Source organism: Melanotaenia boesemani, chromosome 1 (assembly GCF_017639745.1).
Source record: "Melanotaenia boesemani isolate fMelBoe1 chromosome 1, fMelBoe1.pri, whole genome shotgun sequence".
In the NCBI taxonomy this organism is placed as follows: Eukaryota; Metazoa; Chordata; class Actinopteri; order Atheriniformes; family Melanotaeniidae; genus Melanotaenia; species Melanotaenia boesemani.
In genome coordinates, this window is record NC_055682.1 from 41,879,714 (window position 1) to 41,905,054 (window position 25,341).

Sequence of the window (25,341 nt, forward strand, 5' to 3'; positions counted from 1 at the left end):
TCTACTTTCTGTTCCGAGTCAGAACTAAACGTGGAGCGGCAGCGTTCAGCTTTTATAATCCTCACATGATGAACAAACTCCCAGAAAACTGCAGGTCTGCTGACTCAGCGGTTTTACATCAGGGTTAAAAACTTTTCTATTTGCTGCCTTTTATCAGAACAACTGTTAAATTTCCCACACTGGAACTTTATTTTGTGCTTTTTATCTGTTTTATTTTAGGTCTTTTTTAAAAAATTTCTTTTAAAGTCAGTTTTTAATGCATTTGTTATTGCTTCCTGCGCCCTGCTGTAAAGCTTTTAATGTTTTATGTAGATCACTTTAAATCGTCTTGCACATGAAATATGCTATACATATAAATATGCATTGCCTTGCTTTTCTGTTATGTATTTAAGTTAGTTAGTCACATGTTGTATTTCAATTGTTTCCAGGAAGTTTAGAAAGGGAGGGACACTCGTTTTCAGTTGGATGGTGCAACCTATAATTATGTAAGTGCTGTGTAATGGTGTGATTCGGGGGGCAGGTTGAATGACTGACTGATGTTGCTGAAACCAACTGTAGTGATGCCTGCTGTGTCCAATGTGTCCAAAACAACCAGTATAGTAATTGGAACAAACTATACTTTATGTTCAAAGCCAAAGCTTGATCTTAGTATAAATAACATGTTAATAAAGCAGGTAGAAGAAGTTAAACTATTGGGAGTTATTATTGAAAATACATTATGGTGGGACAAACATATACAGGGAATAGTAACTAAGATGGGAAACACTTTATCAGTAAAACACGAGATGTGCAAAATATCTGACACAACAATCAATCAAACAAGTAACTCAAGCTTTGGTTTTGTCTCATTTAGATTATTGTTCAATAGTTTGGTTCAATACTTCCATGGGTAATATAAGGAAATTGCAACTGGTACAGAACAGATAGCCCTTTCGTGTGGGTTTAGAGCGAATGTCATTAAAATGCATGAATGTCTTTCTTGGTTGGAAGTGAAAAGCAGATTTCTGTATATGTTGATGGTTTTTATTAGGACTGTTATAACAACAAAAATCCCATTTCTCTTCTACAAAAAATTGTCTTTCAGTAAAAATACACATAAATATTCTACAAGGCATGCTGTTGGAGGCTGTTTTACATTGTTAAAATCTAAAGCTATGTCAACTCAACGCACAGTAATTTATAGGAATTCTCTACCAAAATATATTATACAGCAAAACAACATATACAGTTTTAAAAAGACACTTAGAGAGCATTATTTAAGAGGAAATTCAGGAAAAGAATAGGTATTTTTGGTGTGTCATGAACGTATGGGCATTTTATGTTATTTTGTTTAATTTATGTTTCTATAATACTTTAAGTTAAATGATTGTTTCATATAATATTATAGATTCAGTTGGAATTTGCAAAAAGGTGTGTGTTTTTTATGATGTAATATTGTTCCCCCTGGGTAACAGAGCAGGAGCAGCACTGAGAACGAGATGACAAAAAGCTACCACATGCACTTGTTTGCATTCAAATCCCAAACTGCAAAAGAACTGTGCAAATCCAAAAAAGAAAGCAAGAGAGAGATAACCAGCACTGGGATTTCCCACAGGTATGAAGAGAAGAGGAAGACTCAGGGATATACAGCTTCCATCAACTTGAGACAGCAAAAAAAATGTTTTTTAGCAATAAAATGGCCCAAAATTAATCAGTAAATGGTGGTGAATTATTTTCAGTATGTTCCAACAGAATTTAGAGGCTTCAATTCAGTCGTTTTGGTAATGAACCTCCACATCAGCTAATTCACCAGAAATGTCTTCATATTTCTACGGGGTTACATGGATTTTATTTATGGATTAGAAAACTAACAGTGAAAATCAATGTTTCGTACTGGTGGGTGAATTTATCCAAATATCGATAAAACTAAACGTCAATACTTTAATGTAAGGATAGAAAAATGTCAATTAACCAATGTAGAAAAATGTCTGAATTACTTCCATTGATTAGTCTCTTTGTATAAACTCATTAATTTTGATAGTCCTATTGAAAAGTATCGGCATCAACAAAACCAGCCCTTTATTCACTATCGTATTGATACCAGATCTCACAGTATCGCACAGTATGCCTCAGTAGGTTCTGCAGGACATTTGTCTGGACACGCTATGAGGCGTTCGGTGTTTGCTTGGTGGTGTGCAGGTGGGTTAAAGAAGGCAGAAGTCGTTCTAAAGTAAATAAGCGAAGGTGAAGCGCTGCCTGCTTTGTGTTTAACACTAACAAATGATGATGATTTCTCCAGCAGAAGATGCAGAGGGAGCAAAACAAAGAGGAATCCTTGAAAGAGGTGAGGAACTGGCCTGAATACACATACACAGGAATTCAGCTGGTTTACATCTGAAAGTTTCAGTCATTGTTTCAGAGTCTCCCAGAAGAGCTGCTCTGCAGAGGGGAGGAGGAGAAAGAAATGTTTACAGTATTTATACAGTTATAGGAAAATTCTGAACATTTATTTAGACCTATATACTGAGACTATCTGGATCTGGTTTATTAACAGAATAAATCAAATCAAGGAACAGTGAAGTCATCGTTTTTTACCACAGCTTCTACATAAAGCAACATTTCCTTCAAGCTTTTGTAGTATTTATTAATACATTTAGAAAAACGAATGTTTTCTCCTTTGTTCTGCATCAACCAGAGCACAGGTACATGTTTCACTAGGTTTCTGGGTGTTGCTGGGGAAATGTGATGGGTGGAACTTTCCACATGTTCGACTTTCAGGGTAAATTACAAGAAGGAAGAGGCAGCGGTCAGTCGGATAAACATTGTATTGTTTAAGTTTCCCCCTGAGCAAATTTAACAAATACAGTATAACCCAGACCTTTATCCAACCTTCCCCTTATGTTTAAAATTCTTTAGATAATAGTTTTAACTCAACTATGAACCTGTTTGAAAAATTTTAGTCAGGATTTAGAGCTCATTTGATCCCCTGGTGAAAGCTACCAATGAGGACTCCTAGTCTCCGAACTTCTGCTAACACATTAATCCTGTACAATCCAGGGAAAAATATAAACATAATATGGAAAAATGTTGGATTTATTTATGGAGATAAGTTTGTTTGGTTACTTGAATTTATAGATATTGAATAGATTTAAAAACATGAAGTAGACATGGACTGACAACAAATAACCTGAATGGAGAGAAAAGATGCATTGAAAATCCTGATAAATGTTTAATAACCCAATCCAAGCACTCTGAATTATAATTCAACGGAATCATGAGGTATCTGAGATGGCAAACCTCGAGTAGCAATCAAACACAAAAGTCACAAAGTCTATTAAACCGTATTATTATAATTAGGCCTGAGAACCGACGGCCGTTCAAGGGCTTATTGAAATTGCTCTGGTTTTTTTTTTTTCTTTTTCTTTTTATTTGTCCCCTTCGGGCGCATTTTTGGGGGTGTGTACATGCACTAAAACTCACCAAATTTTGCCTACCCCCATCCAAATGAATCTGGAAATTTTGATATTTTGGGGTGCTCGGGACGATTCGGGCAAAATTGAATGAGAGCACCACCTATTTTAAAGTCCCTGCCATTCTTCTTACCAATCTTTATGAAATTTGTTACAGATATTCTACTTGCTCGGGCAAACAAAAAAGCCTCTGGGAAGTATGGCCTAAAACCAACACGAAGTTGGCCATTTTGGGTCAAAGGCATCATTTTGGCATTTTACTCACATCGCATAAAATTTATCTACTTCTAGAGTTTTTATCGTACTGCCATTAAAATTGCTCAGGATTTTCAGAAGGAATGTGTGATTAAAAGTTATCAAAAATTTTCTCAAAGGAGTAGGGCATAGCGGGGACAGGGTCACAAAGTTTGATGTCTTGCCATGAAAAATGAAAGTGATATAACTTCCACATAAAACAAGATTTCTGAACCAAAATGGCCATGTATGATGCCAGTCCCATCCTGAACACATCTATATCAATATTTGGATTATGAATTGGCCAGGCCCCCTGGCAACAGAAAGTCATGTTTTTCCCTCGAAGACCCACTTCTCTGACATTTTGGACACAACCAGGTCCAAATTGGGTCAGACAGCAGAAAACAAGTAGGTGATGATATCCGGGCAAAACTGTTGCTCTACACTGCAGGGCAAGACCTTGGCGCTATGGCGAACTTTGATAAGACGCCATGATCAATCAATATAAATTCCTCAATTTGCATCCAATCTCTATGAAACCTAAAGGGATTAGTCAGGGTCTTATCCTGAACAGCTCCATGTGACAATTTCTGGTCTATTACTAGATCACAGAATCCTGTTGCACAGACTAGAAAACTTGGTTGGACTTTCTGGAGTGGTTCTTAACTGGTTCAGGTCATATTTAGAAGGCCGGAGTTATTTAGTTACGATCGGCAGCTATGAATCTGAGCGAGTGGCCATGACTTGTGGAGTCCCCCAGGGGTCAGTCCTTGGACCTCTTCTGTTCAACTTGTATGCTCCCTTTGGGTCAAAGTTATGCAGATGATACACAACCTTATGTGTCTCTGTCACCAGATGACTGCAGCCCAACAGACTTAATGTGTCAGTGTCTGGAGCAAATTAACACCTGGATGAAGGAGAATTTTCTACAATTAAATGAAGACAAAACCGAGATTATTCTGTTTGGTAGCAAAGAGAAGAGGGTCAGCATTGGTAAACACCTGGAGACTCAGGCTCTTAAAATCACCAACCAAGTCTGTAACCTTTGAGTGTTGAAAGACTCAGACCTGACTTTCAGCAGCCACATCAAAGCTTCACTAAGAAGCTTTTTACCAGCTCAGAAATATCAACAGCATTAAAAGTTTAGTCTCCCAGAAAGACCAAGAGAAACTCATCCATGCATTCATCTCCAGTAGACTGGATTACTGTAATGGTCTTTTAACAGGACTTCCTAAAAAGAGCATTAAACATCTGCAACTCATCCAGAACGCTGCTGCTAGAGTTTTAACCAGGACTAAGAGATCTGAACACATCACACCAGTTTTGAAATCTTTACACTGGTTTCCAGTTTATACTGGTTTCCAGTCAGTCACAGAATAGATTTTAAAACCCTTCTGACTGTTTACAAATTCCAGCAGGGTTTAGGCCCAGAATACATCTGTGATATGTTCAAAGAATATAAACCTAGCAGAGCTCTTAGATCCAAAGACTCTGGTCAACTAGTCCAGACCAGAGTCCAGACCAGAGTCCATACCAGAGTCCATACCAAACATGGAGAAGCTGTTATGCTGCAAACAAGTGGAACAAACTGCCAGTGGAGATTAAACCAAATGTAGACATTTTTAAATCCAGGTTAAAAACATTTTTTTCTTATGCGCCTAAGCATGAAATTACACGGTAAATTCTTAATTTATCTTGTCTTTAATCATTTTAATGTAATTTATGATTTTATTCTGACTCTTGCCATGTGTTGCTACCTTTTATTATTTCTTAATATCTGTAATGCTTTTGTTTTATGTAAAGCACTTTGAATTGTCTTGTACATGAAATGTGCTGTACAAATAAACTGCCTTGCCTTGACTTACCAAGCCCCGCCCACTTTCAAGAGGAAATGCTTTTTTCAGACGCTGGGGTCCTTTTCCTCAGGAATGAACCTCACACAGTTGAAAGTGCTTCACAACAGGCCAAACCCTTTCATGATACCACAGCAAAAAACTCAAGTTCTCAAGGCAGGACATACAAAAATGTCTTTTGGACATATATGACAAATTAAACAGGAAGTTGGCCATTTTGAAAAAAGTGACATTTTTGGGTCACTTTTTCATGTTTCTTTGCCTTGCATTTTAACCATCTCCTCCTAGAGTTTTCATCATACTGGCCTAAAAATCGGTCTGAAAACTCCAGAGGCATGTGTGATGAAAAGTTATCAAAAACTTTATCAACGGAGTTGGCGTTCAGTGCCTCATCAAGTTTTGATGTTTCACCATCAAGCATATAATTATTTCTGACATACAACACTGAATCTGCACCAAGCGGCAACCTCAGCCGGTAAAAAGTGAAGCCTATGCGGAAGTGCAAAAAAATTGCACTTCGCCCCTCATCTGCTAGGGGCTGGCTCCAAAACAGAGCAAATCCCCAACTCGGATCTAACATGAGCTAACCAGGCTAATGAAGGTAGGTGGGCTAAAGCTAAGACGCACTGTTAGCCAGCTAAAAACCACATTTGTGCTGCACTCTCCCTTCTTGCCGCGGATATTGGATACATGTCAATCAAAAGGACACACCTCTTTAGGTCGAATTTCAAGATTAAACAACATCAAATGAAAAGATGAGTTAGAAAAAAATCCACCCCCCTCACAGTTGTCATGAAGGTAAACTTGACCTATTAATCCTAAATTGGATTTTTGTACCAGGCTTTAAACATGTTTATTTCTGAGGGGTGTACTGCAATTTTTTTGCACTTCCGCATTGGCTTCACATTTTACCGCCGGAGGTTGCCGCTTTGGCAGTTCCCACTGTCACCATCTTGGTAGCGTCACGCGTGTTGTTATTCCCGGAATATCCAAAAATGGGCAAAGAGGTGGAGCTGACAGGGGGACTGTAAAGGTGGGGATGGATGACTGGCACCCATCAAACTCCGAGCTGCCTGTAGCTAAGAGCTAACCGAGCTAACCCAGAGCTAAAGGTAGCTAGCGGTGGTAGGCGGGCTAAAGCTAAGGCGCGCTGTTAAGGTGGATTTATGCTTGCACAGCGTCTAACCATATAACTCCCATAGGCTCGGTGTAGCTCCACCGAGGCTCGAGACGCACCTCTTCCAGACCTGACGTTTACCAATGTTTTGCAGATGGTTACGCGGAGGTACTTCCTTGTGACTGGCCAGTCTGGGATCACGTGTTGCCGGATTTCTGGATCTTCTCGCTGAATTTGTGTGGCAACCTCCATTTTTAAAAACAATAACTAGTGGATCAATAACAATAACCACTTCCACAAGCTAATAACGACACTAAACCACTGGACTCCATTGTTGTTTTAAAACAGAAAATAGCGAACTGAAGTTAACCATCACAAGAACTCCTTCCTGGTGAGTTAAACAGCCTATACCACCCCTGCTGCCACCTTCAGATTAGGAGGAGAAACTGCAACATGACACCAAAACACTGTGTACCCCCTACGTTCAAGTGCGAGAGCAAACTCACCAGCATCAGCTACGCTGTAACCGACCACACGCAGACACTGCGCGAGCATAGATCCGCCTTTAGCCGGCTAAAAACCACGGTTGTGCTGCACTCTCCCTTCTTGCTGGGATATTGGATTTGATGTCAGTCAAAAGGACACGCCCCTAGTTATGCCAAATTTGAAGATTAAATAACATCCAAATGAATGAGTTAGAAAAAAATTCACCCCCCTCACAGTTGTTATGAAGGTAAACTTGACCTATTAATCCTAAAATCTTTTTTTTTGTACCAGGCTTTAAATATGTTTGTTTCTGCTGTGAAGTTGGTCTTTTTAACATGGTGGTCTATGGGGATTGACTCTGTTTTGGAGCCAGCCCCTAGCGGATGAGGGGGGAACTGCAATTTTTTGCACTTCCACATAGGCTTCACATTTTACCGGCAGATGTTGCTGCTTGATTGGGACACAACATATAAAAGAACATTGCATGCTGCATTTACTGACCATTAGACATCTGACATTTACCCAAGGGAAGGTCAGTTAACAGTAAATATTTGTAGCATTGGCTCTTTCGGTTTATAGAATACAGTCAAAATGGGCAAATTTCAGGCATAGTCACGAATGATGATTAATATATATATATATATATATATATATATATATATATATATATATATGGAAGGATGTTTCTGTTCTCCTAACAGGGATAAAACTTAAAAAAAGTTCAGATGGCTTTGTTAGATTTTGCAGATCTGAGATTACAGAAGTAATGATGATCATTCATGATGACCTGACATTATTGGGTTAATTTTCTTCCTTCCTTGCTGGGTGAAATCTGCTTTTGTATGTAACTGCATCATTAGAGGCTCATCCAGAGCAGGAACACATTCATCCATTACCATCAGTAATGCTGCTTACTCAACCATCTTTTCCAGAACTGATGTAATCAGTGAATCCAGCACAAAGTCATGATAAAGCCAGTAAACTACCACATATTATTTCAGTAGTTTTCTTGATATATTTCTCATTTAACTCCACCAACCAGCTTCTGTAAATGAAGCAAAACATGTGCAGCATGTCCCTACAAGACAGAGGTCCAGACCTCAGCTCCACTCTTCCTCTAAACATCTTGAGCTCAGTGCAGCCTCTTCATCTTTTCCTCACAGTTTCACAAAAGCTCACAAACTTTTTTCCCCTCAATGCACAGATGATAATTACAACAGTTTCTAATTATTAAGTTAGTTTCTATCCCTAAAACACTAACAGTTATGTCAAAATTAGAAGTGAGAAAACGTTTTTCTTAATTCAGATCATTGACATCCAAGTCAGCTGCTGTGCTGCTGCTTATAGCAAGAGAAGAACGGGTGGCTGGTACAAGCCCACAGAGGTGGACCGTCCTCTTTGCGTTCTGTAAACTGACATTTTTACTCTGCTGTACATGAATGGGAGGTTTGGACTTTCTGCTGAACTTTAACAGGCCTTTCTTCAGAGTCACCAAGACTGTCATGATCCGTGGTCCGAGACGAGGAGGAAGGACCCAAACACAGGACCCAGAGGGAGGCGGAGAAGACCAGGACTGAAGTGACAAATAATGATGTGGGCAGGAGACTGATGACGAATGAGGAGCAGGTGTGGTAACAGATCCGCTCCATTTACCGCCTGGGCGACCACATGGTTATCTTTTGTTGGAGCTAGGTGCTGTAGCGTTACAGATCTTTGTCTTTTGTTGGAGCTAGGTGCTGTAGCGTTACAGATCTTTGTCTTTTGTTGGAGCTAGGTGCTGTAGCGTTACAGATCTTTGTCTTTTGTTGGAGCTAGGTGCTGTAGCGTTACAGATCTTTGTCTTTTGTTGGAGCTAGGTGCTGTAGCGTTACAGATCTTTGTCTTTTGTTGGAGCTAGGTGCTGTAGCATTACAGATCTTTGTCTTTTGTTGGAGCTAGGTGCTGTAGCGTTACAGATCTTTGTCTTTTGTTGGAGCTAGGTGCTGTAGCGTTACAGATCTTTGTCTTTTGTTGGAGCTAGGTGCTGTAGCGTTACAGATCTTTGTCTTTTGTTGGAGCTAGGTGCTGTAGCGTTACAGATCTTTGTCTTTTGTTGGAGCTAGGTGCTGTAGCGTTACAGATCTGTCTTTTGTTGGAGCTAGGTGCTGTAGCGTTACAGATCTTTGTCTTTTGTTGGAGCTAGGTGCTGTAGCGTTACAGATCTTTGTCTTTTGTTGGAGCTAAGTGCTGTAGCGTTACAGATCTTTGTCTTTCGTTGGAGCTAGGTGCTGTAGCGTTACAGATCTTTGTCTTTTGTTGGAGCTAGGTGCTGTAGCGTTACAGATCTTTGTCTTTTGTTTCCTTTATATTTTGCTACCTGCCATTTTGGGCCTTTTTTAAAGTCCTGCCACAGGCCGCTTTGTGTTTGTTTTTCAGAGTATTTATTTAGTACATGGACTTGTGGATACTTTTTTGCTTCGTTTAGTGAATGAATCATTCGTTATATATAAACACATTTTGGAAATAAATTTGCTTTCATTGTAAGTATCCGTCTCTGACCGTCTGTATTGCCACCCCTTTTCCCCTGGACTCCTTAGGGGTTGTAACAGGCCTTTATTTAAGTTAAATAGATAACTGACATTAAAACGATTCTTGAAACATCCCCTGTTTGTATCATGCTTCTGTTCAGCTGCTCTAAACAACATTTGTCTCAATCTAACTTGTTTATGCTGGATTGTCCTTATTTGTTAACAGACCTTCTGTGGACCCTGTTGCACCACAAAACATTAAACAGCCTGAAACAAATGAGTGAAAAGTAATGATTTTATCATTATCTTTTTATTAACTTCCCTCTGAAAGATCCATGTTTTCTCTTTGTTTGGGTAACACTTTCCCCTCCACCCCGACTCATCATCCCTTCGCCCCAGGTCATCGCCCAGCTGACTGACAAGGACTTGACCCACTAAGGCAGGGGTGCCCAGCTCCAGTCCTCAAGGGCCACAATTCTGCAGGCTTTTTAAGTGTCCCTGCTCCAAGACCACCTGACTCAAATTGTTGAGTCATTGCGCAAAACTTAAAAGGCTGTTGGATCTATTTCATTTAAGTCAGGTGTGTTGAAGCAGGAAACACTGGAAAACCTGCAGCACAGTTGCCCTCGAGGACCCACTTTGGGCACCCCTGCACTAAGGTTATGTCCACATGGCACCGAAGCCAGTTCATTTGTGAAAACGGTGGTGAAAACTAGGAGAAGGGCTTCAACATCCCCACGACACCACTGTAGTACATACAAGGCTGTGGGGGCGCTAAAGAATAACACTCCAAAGCTAGAGCAAAACGACGCATGTGCAGATAAAGGCTCACTGTGTTTTATGGTTAAACAGAGAAGAGAAGATGGCTGAGGCAAAAGAGAAACATTTCTTTGGACGAATAAAGAAGTTGAGCTTCTTCAAAAGTGCTGGACTATAAAGCATAAAAACTTGAAGGGTGGATTGGGAATCGGCGCTTGTTCCTCACATTGACGTCTTATCCTCGAGTTGTGCAGCTTCGCTGTTCGCAAAGTACCGCAGACGGTAGAGGCCTCAAACCGATCCACTTTGGTACCTGGCTTCAGACATGGTTTCATGGAGGCTAATCCCTGGCTTCGTGGGGATGAAAGGGTGGTTTGCTAAAATGCTTTTGCGGTTTTACTGCAATCCGTTGTCGTGGGGACGGCCCCTAAGAACCAGGGGTTACAAGAAGTAGGAAGTAAGCGCAACAGGAAACAAGCCAGCATTGGACTTAGAGACGACCGTAAACTGAACACCTGAAACAGAAATCTGACAAGAACTAAACACAGAACCAGTCTCACACACTTTTGCTCTCACACACACACAGCAAACACACATACTCTGGAAAATCCGCAGATGTGTTTATCAATTTTTTCAGATGCTGATCATCCAGGGATGGAACTAGGAGAGACTAGGAGTAATGGTGGAAAATTTCTGGAAAAGAGCGAATGTTGCAGACATTTGCATTCTCGCTCACTGTTGAATTAATCAGCAATATTTCAGGACTCCAGTGAAAGTGGCACTTTCATGAATCATGATGCCATGATTCTAAAACTAGTGCTGGGTCATGGAGATACTTTTGGTTTGGTTTCTTTACGGTTTTAACTCAATACTAATTTCTTAAACATTAAAGCCATTGATCATTTAGAAAAATAGGTGTTATTTGTTTTCATTGACAGGTTATCTGAATGTTGGAAGTGGTTCAGTTATTCACAGCCGCCCACCGTCGTTATTTTGGTGACAGGAGGCCAGAATTTGGCTGTTTAAACTGGATTTTTATGTGTGCTGTTAACATATCTGGCTGCATGGAAACATTCAACAAACCTCACAATGTGAAAATGCTTTACTGAGGGACCCTGGTATCTTCAGGCTCCTTGTAGTTTTATCTGCAAAGACCTGACCTGAGGCAGTTCCTCATGAAAGCTGCCAAGAGTCCACAGTAGCTCTGTGGGGTAAACTATGATGGATATTTAACCCTTTAGATGATCTACGGATCTACGGAAGTTTTCTATCCCGTTCATGAGGTTTACAATCCAGCCACTAAATGTAGTTTTATTCAGAGACTCTATCTGGTAAATCCACAATGATCCATGATAACAGCATTATTTATCACATTTCATCATAAAAACATCACCATCACTACCATGTTGCTAAGAGACCTCTATTTAGACTGGGGATGGGCCAATACCGATGCTAGAACAGTAAATACTTGCTGATCCTACCAAAAGTAAGGGAATCGTATCATTGAGTGTTTCTGTCTAAACACCATTCGATACCATGGAAACAGAGTCATAATTTCCTGCCCAACACGAACACACACACACACACACACACACACACAGGAAGTTAGAGTCTTGCATGACTGTTGTTTTGAATTGGTAGGCAGGGAAGCAGCTGCACGTGAGTTAGTGATGCGAAGCCGCCCCCTAACCCGCGGGACCTGCGGGTAACCCGCGGTTCGGGTTGGGGCGGGTCAAAGAATTTTCGCTTCACTGCGGGGCGGGTTGGTGTGGTTTACTATTCTGAAATATCTAGTTCTATCTATTAATTTTATTTTTTGTCAAACTGAAAATAAAGACCTTAATCAGTGTCTACATTTTGTTACTATAATATGTAAGACAAAATATTTATCAGTTATTTAAACACAGGTCACGTTTTATAACGTAATGTCCACGTAGGCGCGTAGTAGGCTACGCAGACTACGTGCAGAAAGCGCCAAGCAGACAAGCAACAAAAGATGGAAGAAGAAGTGTTGAATAACATTCGTTCGGGAGTTTATGTCCTTAAAAACAAGAAGGAGGGTCAAATGGCTAAATCACAGGTTTGGGACAGGTTCAACGAGGTAATCAGTGCAGACAACAGCAGCAGCATTGGCTATGTGCTTTATAACACTAAAACGCTTTAAAACACTTTATTTATTTGCCTATTTATGTTTATAGGCTAACGTTCAAATGAAAATACATTTTGTGTTGCCAGTTTCCAGTGCCAATTTCTCAGACTAAATAAAAGCATTCATCAATATCATAACATGTGTTTTAACGTGAGTCACTGTTGTGCTAACATTTTGCATTAATGGTATGTTATTAATTTGGCGTCATCACTCCTTAGAAAATCCTGCTAGCAAAACAGCGACACGCCTCATACGCAGGGCTGACGTTTCCAGAGGCGACATGAACGCGGCCACATTTACCAGCAGCGACTTTATGAAGCAGTTTGGTTTAAATCACGAGTTTGCTGCCTTAAAGGAAATGCACAGCGAACCACAGCAATAACGAACGTTGGCAAATGCTTTTAAAAAACTGGAGGAATCTGCAGCAGAAAGCCAGAAAGCCACCGTAATACCAGACAACGTCTTAGAATTTACTGTCCTGGATTAACAGCCCGTTCTTTGTGGAAAACGTTCACTGTACGTCCAATTTCAAGATAGTTTTTTATAGAAATTCTTTGATCCGAGTTTATTTACTCAGCAGTTCTGTGGCCATCATGGATTTCACCTGGTACCTGGTACATGAATTATATAAATAAATATTAAGGCTGTCAAAAGTAACGTGTTAACAGCAGTAACTCATTTATGTAATTAACTGCATTCATTTTTTAACCGGAGTTAACGCTCCTTCATCCCCGACACTTTTCCCGGTGAGAGGGTTCAACACTGCACTCCTTCATTTAAAGAAAAGAAGAGAAAACTGGTTCCTGCAGGTCTGTACTAATATGCTTCTCCTCCTCTCTGACCGGCTGTCGGTGATCAGCTGATCGGCTTCTCTGGTGCTAGCATCGTAGCTAACAAACGAACAAACAAAAATATGGAACCGGAAATTTAACTTTTTTTTCTTTTGGTTTATCTTTATTTTGAGAACGAAAACATGTTGAGGAGGCGAACCAGACGAGCTCTCCTCGGGCTGAGAGTGCACCCTGTCCAGGTCCGTTAACTTCAGTGGAAAATAATACTGGTGAAACGCATGTACTTAAATTAATTTGTTGTAATGAAAAAGGCCACACCTAATACTATTGACGTCCCAGCTTCTCTGCCAATGTTGACAAACGTAACTGACCCTCATTTATTATTAAAACATATTTTACTTTAAAATAGATGTTGCCCTCCTACTGTGTTTTTATATCATTTTATCTGCTTTTTTCTGTGAAGCACTTTGGTCAGTAGGTGCTGTTTGTATTGAGCTATTCAAATAAATTAGAATTTTATGTATGCACACACACACACACACATATACATATATACACACATATATGAAAAAAAAAAAAAAAAAAAAAAAAAAAATATATATATATATATATATATATATATACACACACACACACATACAGTATGTGTGTGTACGTGTGTGTGCGTGTGATATTGTGCTGACTTTTCCCTCTTCTTCCCTACACCAGCACAGGCTACTGTACTGTGACATCAACCTATCAGTGCCTGTGCTGGACAGGTATTTTGGAGGTGAGGACACCCGGCAGGATTTCCGCCTCAGCAGGGAGGCCCTGGTAGGGCTGCTAGGTCTCCTACAGAAGGAAAGGAGACATGGATGGGGTGCCACACTCGAGACCCTTGTCTTTTTGTTTTGGTTGGCCTCTGGGGCATCATACTGGGTCTCCAGAGTTTTTGGAATGCCCCGTTCTACCATCCACCGCATCATCTGCAGAGTCACTGAGGAGGTGGTGGCCATTCGCCATCAGGTCATCCGCCTCCCAACAGCTGGAGCAGATCTGGAAGCTGTGTCTCGTGGGTTTGCAGGACTGGCAAGACACCAAGCTTTTTCCAAAGCTGCAGGTGCTATTGACGGCTGCCATGTCAGGATAAAGCCACCAAGCAGCCCTGATGGTCACTGTTACAGAAACATGAAATTATTTCCATCAATAATCCTACAGGCTGTCTGTGACCATCAGGGCCGTTTCATTGACACATACGTGGGCTGGCCGGGGTCAGTTCATGACTCCCGGGTGCTCCGGCACAGCCCACTGTACAGGAGGTCACTGTACCCTCCTCCAGGGCACTTCATTCTGGCTGATGGTGGGTACCCTTGCCTTCAACAGCCACTCCCCCTCATCACTCCCTACAAACGACCGCTGCGAGGTGTGGGAGCCCAGCGCTTCAATCACCATCACTCCCTCTATCACTAATAGAGCGTGCTTTTGGGATGATGAAGAGCAGGTTTCGTGCCATCTTCCTGCAAGCGCTGGACGTGCACCACACCTTTGCACCATACGTGCAATGTTATTATATTAATTTACCATTAATCTTTTAAATACATTAACGTGATTGATTACAGCTAAATAACATTTGAACCAGTTAAATCTCTGAAATTCTTAACTTTTACATATCATAGGACGCTTTAGTGAACGCTACCACCGACCGAGTTGTTAATAATGTGGGGGCAAAAAAACCCTCTTATTTTAATCTTGTTTGACCGCGAATGTTGTATCGATCAGTCTCATTTTTAAATTTACCTCCGTTCTTCTCTAGTCGTTAGGCACGTCATTAACCCCTTAAAATCCACAAATATCAAATATTACAATATTTTAATACCACAGTTTAAGAAAAAAATGCATATGGTTTATGTACTCACGTTTCTAACAAAGTGAGGTAAAAGAAATACTTACATTTAAAAACGTACTCATCCGCACTCTTCTCCTCAGTTGACGCCATCTTGTGTGCAATGAATTGTGGGAGAAAAGAGGATGCGTCACCAGCAGCCTTCGCTTGAGGCCAAACGAAGTGCGGATTCGAAGGGTGGATTTGGAGGGTCCTTCAAATTCTGTGGATTGGGACAGTACTTCAAGTACATGACGTATGTGGCCGACGGATCCGCACTTCGAAGTGTGCAGAGCTGAATTGGGACACACCCTTATGTGTGTGTGAAAAGAAGAAAAATAATGCTCCTCTATGGCTGGAATAAAGCCAAGAAGACGTTTCTGATGCACGGTGGCGCCACAAAGCAGCTGAGCTGGAGTTGGTTTAGTGAGGATAGCAGGTAAATAGTAGCAGGAATAACTGGAAATGAGGAAAAAGTGGAAACATGGAAATAGTTTCTGTTGTGTGTTTGTTTCAATAACAATATTTTTTCTCCTGAAAGCCAAGATTTGAGAGAACGATGAGATGAGAAAAGGTTTGGTCACTGTTGGTCTGTGTGTTATTTCTACAAAGTTCTGTTAGTAATAAATTCTGCTTTCTTCTTCTGGTCGGCCTTTATGCTGCTACATCTATTCATACATTCATTTTACATCATTTTAGCCTCATCACTTGACATGTGAGGCTGTCCTGGAAGCATCATGTCTGCATGCACATGATTAAAAACAAGCAAAAATAGCAACAAATGGCTTGGAGTTGGACTAAGTTACATTGAACATGGCATAGTTCTTGATGTCTGACTTTAGTGGAAACAACATGAAAGCATGAATTAGGGCTGCACAATAAATCCTTAAAAAAGTCGCGATCTCGATCCACACACACACGTGATCTCATTTCTACACACAGCGATTCTAAAGCATTTTCTCTCACGAGCTCCATCACAAAAACTTTCCTCACAGATTCTTTTCAAGCATCCCCAAACGCAGCCCTGCCGCTGCCTCCTCCTTCAACCAATGGCAAAGCACCGTTACAACACATGATTCGGTGGAGGAAGCCACCTGCAGACGAGTGTTTGGAAAGAAAAGTGAGCGAGAGTTAAAGCGGAGGACAGTCATCAGTAAGGAGGTTTAGAAAAAAAAAAAAAAAAAAAAAAAAAAAAAAAGTAAGGGGGTTTAGATGCACAGCTACCTAAGTGGTAGTGGCGAGAGTCCCCTCCTCTTACCCAAAATGTTCGCATGCGGCAGCAGAGTGGAAGCATTTTGGATTTAAGTCGGATGATGACAAACTGTGTGAGTTGTATAGTGAAGTGTGTTTTTCCCTGGTTGCAGCACCACAAACCTCTACAATCACATTAAACATCACCACAAAGTGCAGCATGACGAAGCCGAACAAAGCAGGAAATAATGAAGCAAGCAATAATATCCACATGTCAATGACCAGAACCTTGTACAATGCACACACACACACACACATATACATATATACATACATACATATATATATATATATATATATATATATATATATATATATATATATATATATATTCTCTTCCTACGACGGCATTTAATTTTCTCAAATAAGGAAATTATATTGGCTGTTGTTTGCCTGTAGAAAATGGTTTCGAGTGAAATTACTCTGGAAAAAAGTGCATATCAAAACGTAAGAAATAAATGCAACAGATTTGAACAAACTCAAAGTCTCTTTAAAGATTAATGTTGTTTTATCAGCAATAACTAACAGGCTCTGTTAGTTCCAGGTTCAATGTGTGCAATAAGGTCATTTTAAAAGGTTTTTAATAAACACTGAAGCGGTCTGGACCTCAGCTTGTTACAGCTTTTTCTTTTAGCTCGCTGTGTGTTTGATTGACACTCCTGCTCTACCTGAAAGACCATTTAAATGTCTTTTTTGTTTAGTTCAGGGCAAAAACACATCTTGTGATAGAATCGTGCCAGAGAATCGTGATCTTAATTCTAAGCAAAAAAAATCGTAATCCAAATTTTTTTAAGAATTGTGCAGCCCTAGCATAAATCCATCCTGTCTTCAACCAACGCTTCACAGACCATGTCCATCCCTTTATGACCACAGTGGAGCATCTTCTGATGCTACTTCCAGCAGGATAATGCACCATGTCACAAAGCTCAGATCATCTCCACCTGCTTTCTAGAACATGACAATGAGTTCACTGGACTCCAACGGCCTCCACAGCCACCAGATCTCAGTCCAGTAGAGCAGCTTTGGGATGTGGTGGAACGGGAGATTCTCATCATGGATGCAGCCGACAAACCTGCAGCAACTGTGTGATGCTGTCATGTCGATATGGAGCAAAATAGAGATGTGACGTTCATGAACGAATTGATTCTTTTGAACGAATCTTTTAAATGAACGATGGGAACCGATTCACAGCTGTGAGCCGTTCATTTGTGAGCCATTCTTTTTATATACAAATTTTTGACACTGCCTTCATCAAATCAAATCAAACTTTATTTATAAAGCGCTTTTCATGCCATCAGCAACACAAAGTTCTTTACGTGATTAAAAACATAATAAAAACACTCAATGAAATCTTTCACACAGTCACACACACGTATACACACACAAATAAATTATATTTGTGACATCATAGAAGTCTGATGTCCAACACGCTCATTCATGTGAAGCTTCTATGGACAGAGAGTTTTGTTTGGAAACAAATACTGTGAGTTCTGTCCAAAACATTTACTAGAATTTACACTGACTGCTCAGGTTTATCCTTTTTTATCTATATTTTCCTATAATTATTTAATCTTGTATAGTAGATTTTATATAGGTACATATTTTGATTGTTTGTCATTCTTATATATTGTGACGTTTTGTAAGATATTGTGAGAACGAGCCAGTCTTTTGAGTGGCTCTTTGAAAGGAACGGCTCCTCAAGATCCGGCTCCCCTCAAAGAGTCATAAATCCCATCTCTAGAGCAAAACCTCTGAGGAAGGTTTCCACCACCTGCTTCATCTATCACACCAGGATTAAAAAGGGGGTCCAGCCACCTGATCACATGAGTTTATCGTATAACTTGACTTTGTGGTTTCCATCTCAAATGAAAAGATTCAGAAACTTCAGTGAAGTTAACTTCCTGCCAAACAACAGAAATGTTAAACCGTTGACCCTTGTTATCTAAAACGCTATTTTATTATATTTTCCATAAGCTCGTTATTTCCAGCTGCCACAGTTGTTGTGCAAGTTCAAAGTCTGACAATTTAACTTATTAAACACTCTGTAACGAAAGGACGTCTTCTTTACGCCAACTTATCCGTATTTCTTTACATTTAGATAGAGCGAAGTGCTTGGAGTCGCTGCCACATCCCTCTGTGGATAAAACCACAATAACAAGCTTGTAAGGTTGTAAAGAAGCAGACTTGTTAGCGGAAGGCGCGTCGTCTCATACCTGAGACGCTTTGTGGAGCTGCTTCCTCAGTCCGGCCACGGACATCCTCCCGCCCGTCTGACCGCTTCAGTCTGGGATCAAATACTCCGTAAAACGCGGAATGAAGCAGAGAAAACCTGAAGAAAGACACCGGAGCAGCTCATCAGCCTCCCGTCCTGCTGCAGCGGTTTCTCCTCAGTCAGGAGGAAGCAGCGAGGCCGCCTGAACCGGAAACAGCTGTTTTATATCGACATAAAGCTGTTCTCTTCCTCTAATGGAAATGTGAACGTTTCCAGCAAACAATGCGGTGTTTAAGTCACAGTGTGATGTGATGAAAACGGTCGTTATCATAAACTTATGAGACAGAGTCAGTAAATGACAGTAAAAACTGAAACAGCTGATTCTGCTGCTGGCTTGTTTGATGTCATTTCTTGGACTTGATGAAGTCTGAGGAAACACGACGTGTTGCCAGCCTACATGCTCTCCTCCTCTGCTCATCCCACGTGCATGTTCCCCACAAATGTGGCTCCTAATTTAAACAGACTTTCCAACATTTACTGCCCATAAACATTATTACAACAGATAAATGATATATCAAACACGGATTTCCTAACTTTTGTTCTAAGTTAATAATCATATGTGTTATGCATCTATATAGATTTAATTTAATCTTCATCATGGAAAATGTATTTATCTTTTTTTAATATATATCTTAGACTGATAGATCCTTAAGGCTACCTGCAGTTTTGCAGATCTGAGCTTAATATGCTAAACATCCTCTACCTCTTTAGAATCTGTCCTCAGTGTCAAACTCATCCATCTGAGGAATGTTTAGTTATTTTTTCTTTATTTGACCCAGTTGAACTCAACATTTATTATAACTTTATTTTTATGTTTTATTATGTACTGACATTGTTTAATTTTTTAATACTTTGGGCAACAACAGTTGTTGCATTTATGCTATTAAAAAAAACTGACATAAACATGCGTCATTGTTCCCGTTTTTTATATTTTACTTTGAAAGTCAGGACCGGAAACGATGTAGTACGTTTTGGTTTAACGTCAGCGAGAGAAACTGCTTCCTCATGAGAGACGTCCCCAGTTCTCTCAGCCCATTGGTTAAGTGCCGCGCAGGAGGACGTGGACCAGAACGACAGCGCGTGATGCTGAGGGCGCGTGCCTGCAGCTTCTCAGAAGCTCCCGCTGCTGGATCCTTTTAGCTCTCACATTTTTGTTGGGGAAATCGATTTAACAAAGAAAAAAAATGCTCAAACAAACATATTAGAAATAGTTTACAAACCACAACTTTAACCTTAGAAGAACTTTCTGGAGTTTATGGAGAAATTAATTAGCAGAAAGCGGATGGTTGTTGAGAAGTTCTGTGTGAACAATAAAGTTTAAGAAGTTTCATTTAAGATATTACACAAGATCTATCCAACACAAAATAATGTTTTGACCATCATTTGTGAAAAGAAAAACATGACAGTGAGGCTGTTTGGTAGGGGAAGCACTAAAATACAATGAAGCTTGTTTAGCTTCAATTATTTGCTGCAAGACGGATACTTTATATTCCAAAACTTATCTCTCTTTTTTTAAAATACTTAAACAAGTAATTATCTCAAGATTAATTACTTAAAATACAAAACTTAAATACAAAATAACCTCTTCAATGAAAATGAAATGCTTTTATAATCTGTGGAGAAACAAATCAAATCTCAGCTAAAACATCATCAAAAACAAAATGGCTGCTCGTTTTTTATGATTTATTGTATTGTGAGCGTTATTATTGAACATTATCACTGAACAAAAGGGAACAAATAACTAATAAATAAAAATAAGAAAATAAAATCAGAAGCAAATGGTAAAATAAATGAGGTAGGTTCAGAAACAAAACATAGCAGGACCTCACCTGGTTTATTGTTTTATAAGAACTGAATGTAAAACGGTCACAAGCAAACCACTGTGGAGATTTACAGTCAAACAACGGCTGGGAGCGTCTTTAAAGTTAAATAATCACATTTTAAAAGGTAGAACTTTGTGTAATAACATATCAAGGAGAGGTAAAGGTGCATTACTGCTGAGTCATGCTCTTGCAGTCTCATTCACCATCACTGTCCTTGCTCAGCGTTTTTCACCAACAGCCCAACGTGGAGTTTTCTCCCTGGAAAACCACTTATCAAGTCCTGAAGTCCAGCTTTCTATTCTATCAGCTGTTCTATTATAAAGTATCTCCAGTCATGTAATGTTATTTGTAATAGCATCACAATCATTATTTCTGGTGGCCTCCCACTATTTTATTTTACTTAAAGGTGTTTTTAGTGATTTCACCAACAATGTGAAGGGAAACTGATCTGACTACCAATCCTCCACGTCATCGTCTCCCTCATGTAGCAACACATGAAGTCCAATTTATCTCCATATCTGTAGACTCAAAGGTGAAGCATTAGATTAGTGGGGAAACATATATGATGCTATATGGTTGTTGCTAGTTAATCTTCTGATATCTAGAAAATGTAAATATTTCTCTGGTTGGATTGAAAGCAGTCACCCAGTCTGTTGCACTAGAAATGTTCCTACTGCAAAGCAGGAGGATGAGTCCAAACTACTGACCTGACCTACGTTACAGTGATAGCTGAGCATTTTCTCAACCATTCAAACTGTTCTAAATAAATACAAATTATTTTTAATTTATTATTATTAATTCAGAACGATTTTTTTCTATAGTGTTTTTTTCTCCACAATAATAAATTAATTCAATTCTCAGCTGCTCACCTCCTTCCTCAGGGGCCACCTGGACGTGTTCAGGTGGGGCGGGGAGGTGGACATGTTCAGGTGAGGCGGGGAGGTGGTCATGCTCAGGTGAGGCGGGGAGGTGGACGTGTTCAGGTGGGGCGGGAGGTGGACGTGTTCAGGTGAGGCGGGGAGGTGGTCATGCTCAGGTGAGGTGGACGTGTTCAGGTGGGGCGGGGAGGTGGACGTGTTCAGGTGGGGCGGGGAGATGGACATGTTCAGGTGGGGCGGGGAGGTGGACATGTTCAGGTGAGGCGGGGAGGTGGACGTGTTCAGGTGGGGCGGGAGGTGGACGTGTTCAGGTGAGGCGGGGAGATGGACCTGTTCAGGTGGGGCGGGGAGGTGGACATGCTCAGGTGAGGCGGGGAGGTGGACATGTTCAGGTGGGGCGGGGAGGTGGACATGCTCAGGTGAGGCGGGGAGGTGGACATGCTCAGGTGAGGCGGGGAGGTGGACATGCTCAGGTGAGGCGGGGAGTTGGACATGTTCAGGTGAGGCGGGGAGGTGGACATGCTCAGGTGAGGCGGGGAGGTGGACATGCTCAGGTGAGGCGGGGAGGTGGACATGCTCAGGTGAGGCGGGGAGTTGGACATGTTCAGGTGAGGCGGGGAGGTGGACATGCTCAGGTGAGGCGGGGAGTTGGACATGTTCAGGTGAGGCGGGGAGGTGGACATGCTCAGGTGAGGCGGGGAGTTGGACATGTTCAGGTGAGGCGGGGAGGTGGACATGCTCAGGTGAGGCGGGGAGGTGGACATGCTCAGGTGAGGCGGGGAGTTGGACATGTTCAGGTGAGGCGGGGAGTTGGACATGTTCAGGTGGGGCAGGGAGGGAGGGTCTGGCAGCATCTGCTTCGGCTGCTCTCGTGTCTGTTCGGAACATGCGTGATGTTTTTAGCAGAGCAGCTTGCTAATCGTTTGCCTGCCTTGATTATTTGACTAAAACAACTGTGAAATGAATAAAATCCAGAGTTTTCTTCGGAAATATGAGCTAATATGGGAGCAAAAACAGGAAATATGAGCTAATATGGGAACAAAAACAGGAAATATGAGCTAATATGGGAACAAAAACAGGAAATATGAGCTAATATGGGAGCAAAAACAGGACCTTATATGGACAAAGTTTAGAAGAGACAACAAGCTGATGTTCCACAACTTTCCATCAGATAAACTAACGGGTCATAGCCAATTGGGAACATTAAACATGTTTAATATTTCAGAGCTGATTTCTGAGGAACGCTGATGACTCGTGCATTGTGGCTGAATGGATGGTGACGTGGTACGGAATGTAGCCAATCAGAGAGCGAGCAGGCTGGAGAACAAGGAAGTAAATAAAGTCTGTGTTCATGTCGTCTCCAGTCTGTTATTTTTTCAGTTCTGACTTTTTCTGCTAACAATAATCCCAAGACCACCATCATTCCCTCGTCCTGTATGTCCCCTCCCATGCTGTGTGTTGTGTTTTTCGATTGTTACCATGTTTCTTCTTCGTTTTTGCCGGTTGTTGCTATGGTTCTTCTTCTACGTCTGTCCGGCTCGGAGGACTAGATTGTAGATGAGTTGCTGGACAGCATCATCATGTGTGTGTTGTTCTGTGATTACATTTTCGGAGCCACCACACACAGTACGATCAAAACTGATTTTTTTATCATCATGTGTGAGCTCTCGACCAGATAAAAAATCTCACAAGACTTAAAAAATCGCTGTTTGTGTACCAGGCTTAAGACTTCAGCTGAGACTTGGACTAAGAGTTCGTTCTTCGCCTGAGACTTCGAATGAAACTTTGTACTCCGACTGAGACTTTGACTGACACATCAACTGACCCCTCATTTCCACTGGGTGTGTGTTAGCCATGTTTTGGCTGTGATGCTCTCACGCTGCTATTAGTGGCTGTTTTAGTTAATGGTTTGATTCCCACCAGTTTCCACCAGCAGCGCAAATCAGAACCAACCCAGAAACGCCTTGTTGTGTTTCTCCGCAAAATTTGGTCTATTTTTGATGAAACACTGAGAGTGTGTCAAGTTCCACAGTTCAGACACGGGAGCAGCGTAAAATCTTCAGGTATTTTTTAAAAAAAAAAAAAAGCCCTGTGGAGATTTGTGCCGCTGAACCATGAAACATTTTTAATGTTTAACCGGTCAGGGGGTCTCGGTGAGACACTTTTCTTTTTTTCTTTTTTTTTTTTTATCATGGACAACAAAAAGTTTTTCCTGGAATTGGAGAATCACACGATTCATCAATTCTCATGTGATTTTGTGATTTCGCGGCTCCAACTGCACTCGCGGACGTTCTACACCTGACACGCTTCCGACTGACGCGCCACGAAGGTTGGAACAAAACCATGGCGCTGCGGTAATGTGGCACACATGCACTCAGTAGAAACAAGACTTCAGACTTTTACTGAGACTTCTGTGAGACTTCGGACTTCGACATAGACTTCTGGTGAGACTTTGACTCTTCACCAGTTTGTCACTGATGTCTCTGCTTTAAGTTAATTCGGTTCTTGTTTAAACAGCAGCAGATCATTTCAAAGCTCTTTCAACATCCAACATCTGGTGGATGTTTTTCATGCAACATTGTGGAGCAGCAGCATCTTTCTGTCCGGTTTGTGGTGACGAAGCTCAGAATCAGAAACACAGTTTTAATTATGATATTTAAGGGTAGAATAAAAAGTTCTTGTTTGAGCTTTTTTGTCTACTGATGTTTCATGTTATCATTATGTGAATCTACATGATAAACACACTGAAAAATTGAAACTTCTTACAGAAACTGTGCCAATGTTTCTTTGTTAATGTAATTTCCTACAACAGTATTGTGGTACGCTGCCACCTGGTAGATAAATCTGGAACAGCATAGAAGTGTTTTCATAGACCATAGAAATGTGAACAATGTTTTGGCCTGTTACTGTCCGTATAAATTTTGTTATACTCATTGTTACGCTGCATATTTAAACTCTTTATATTTGTTCGTTTTATTTATTTTAGTATTTATCTTTGTACTAATCTTCTCTATTTTTCAGGTGAGTAGCCTATGTCGTTACTGAGTTTCTGTGAACCTTTTTTTCTCTCAGCCTCCGAAGGAGCTGAAAACATTGAATAAAAACTGAGATAATAATAATTTAAAACAAGTTCTTTGTTACGTCATCAGGTAGATTGGACTGAAAATGTGAAACAAGCAGCCACATCCACGGAAAACTTCTAGAAAAATACTCTACAGACCTCTTTACAAGGTTACCCTGGACTGGTTCATCGTTCTACCAAAACTATGTCAGAACTTGTATTTAACCAGTTCAACAACAGCTTGTTTAGGAAATGTCCAACCAGCAACATACAAAAATAACTGGAAACTCTCCAGAGAACAGAGGACTGATCATGAGAGACTGCACCCATCTCACCCGGGGGCTGGGGGGGGTGTAGCTCTCATATTTAGAAACATTTACACATATAGGTTGACTGAAACCATGGCAACCGCAACTGAGACCAGGATGCAGATTTGTAGATTTACACCTTTATCTGCTTCCTACCTGCTGCCACCCTCCCAAAGCCCTACCTTGTCCGCTCACCAAATAAGTCCTAAACAAAATGTCCAAACCTTTAAATGTGGTTCATTGGATATTAGATCTCTTTACTCCAAGCTGGAAGTCTGTCAGTGACTTGATTGGTGATCTTATTTATTTACTTATTTATTTTAATGTAGAGACAAGGCTGCAACAGGAGAATCATGTTAGTTATATTCAGTCAGTTCCTTAAACTATTTACATGCTCACATTCCTTACAGTCTGAGGAAGAGAGGTGGCACCTATCTTCCAGTCAGGGTCATTTATCAGTCCTGGAACCAAGATTAGTTCTGCTTCTTTTAAATGCCTAACCCGGCATACTGGAGGTTCTTAGAGGTTCTAAAAGTAGAATG

The 25,341-nt window shown here is 40.7% G+C and overlaps 1 protein-coding gene across 2 annotated transcripts in view; it reads right to left on the reverse strand.

Moving 5' to 3' along the window:
- The window catches only part of sh3gl3a (SH3-domain GRB2-like 3a), a 50,562-nt gene extending 31,421 nt beyond the window's left edge, over nt 1-19,141 (reverse strand). The window contains exon 1 of one of the 2 annotated variants that reach the window (XM_041986292.1): nt 18,671-19,141. In XM_041986292.1, coding sequence (XP_041842226.1) covers nt 18,671-18,715 — 45 coding nt within the window. In that variant the 5' untranslated portion in view covers nt 18,716-19,141. The remainder of the gene's footprint in view (nt 1-18,670) is intronic. The other variant, XM_041986211.1, reaches the window with a different exon arrangement.
- Between the last annotated feature and the right edge of the window lie 6,200 nt (nt 19,142-25,341).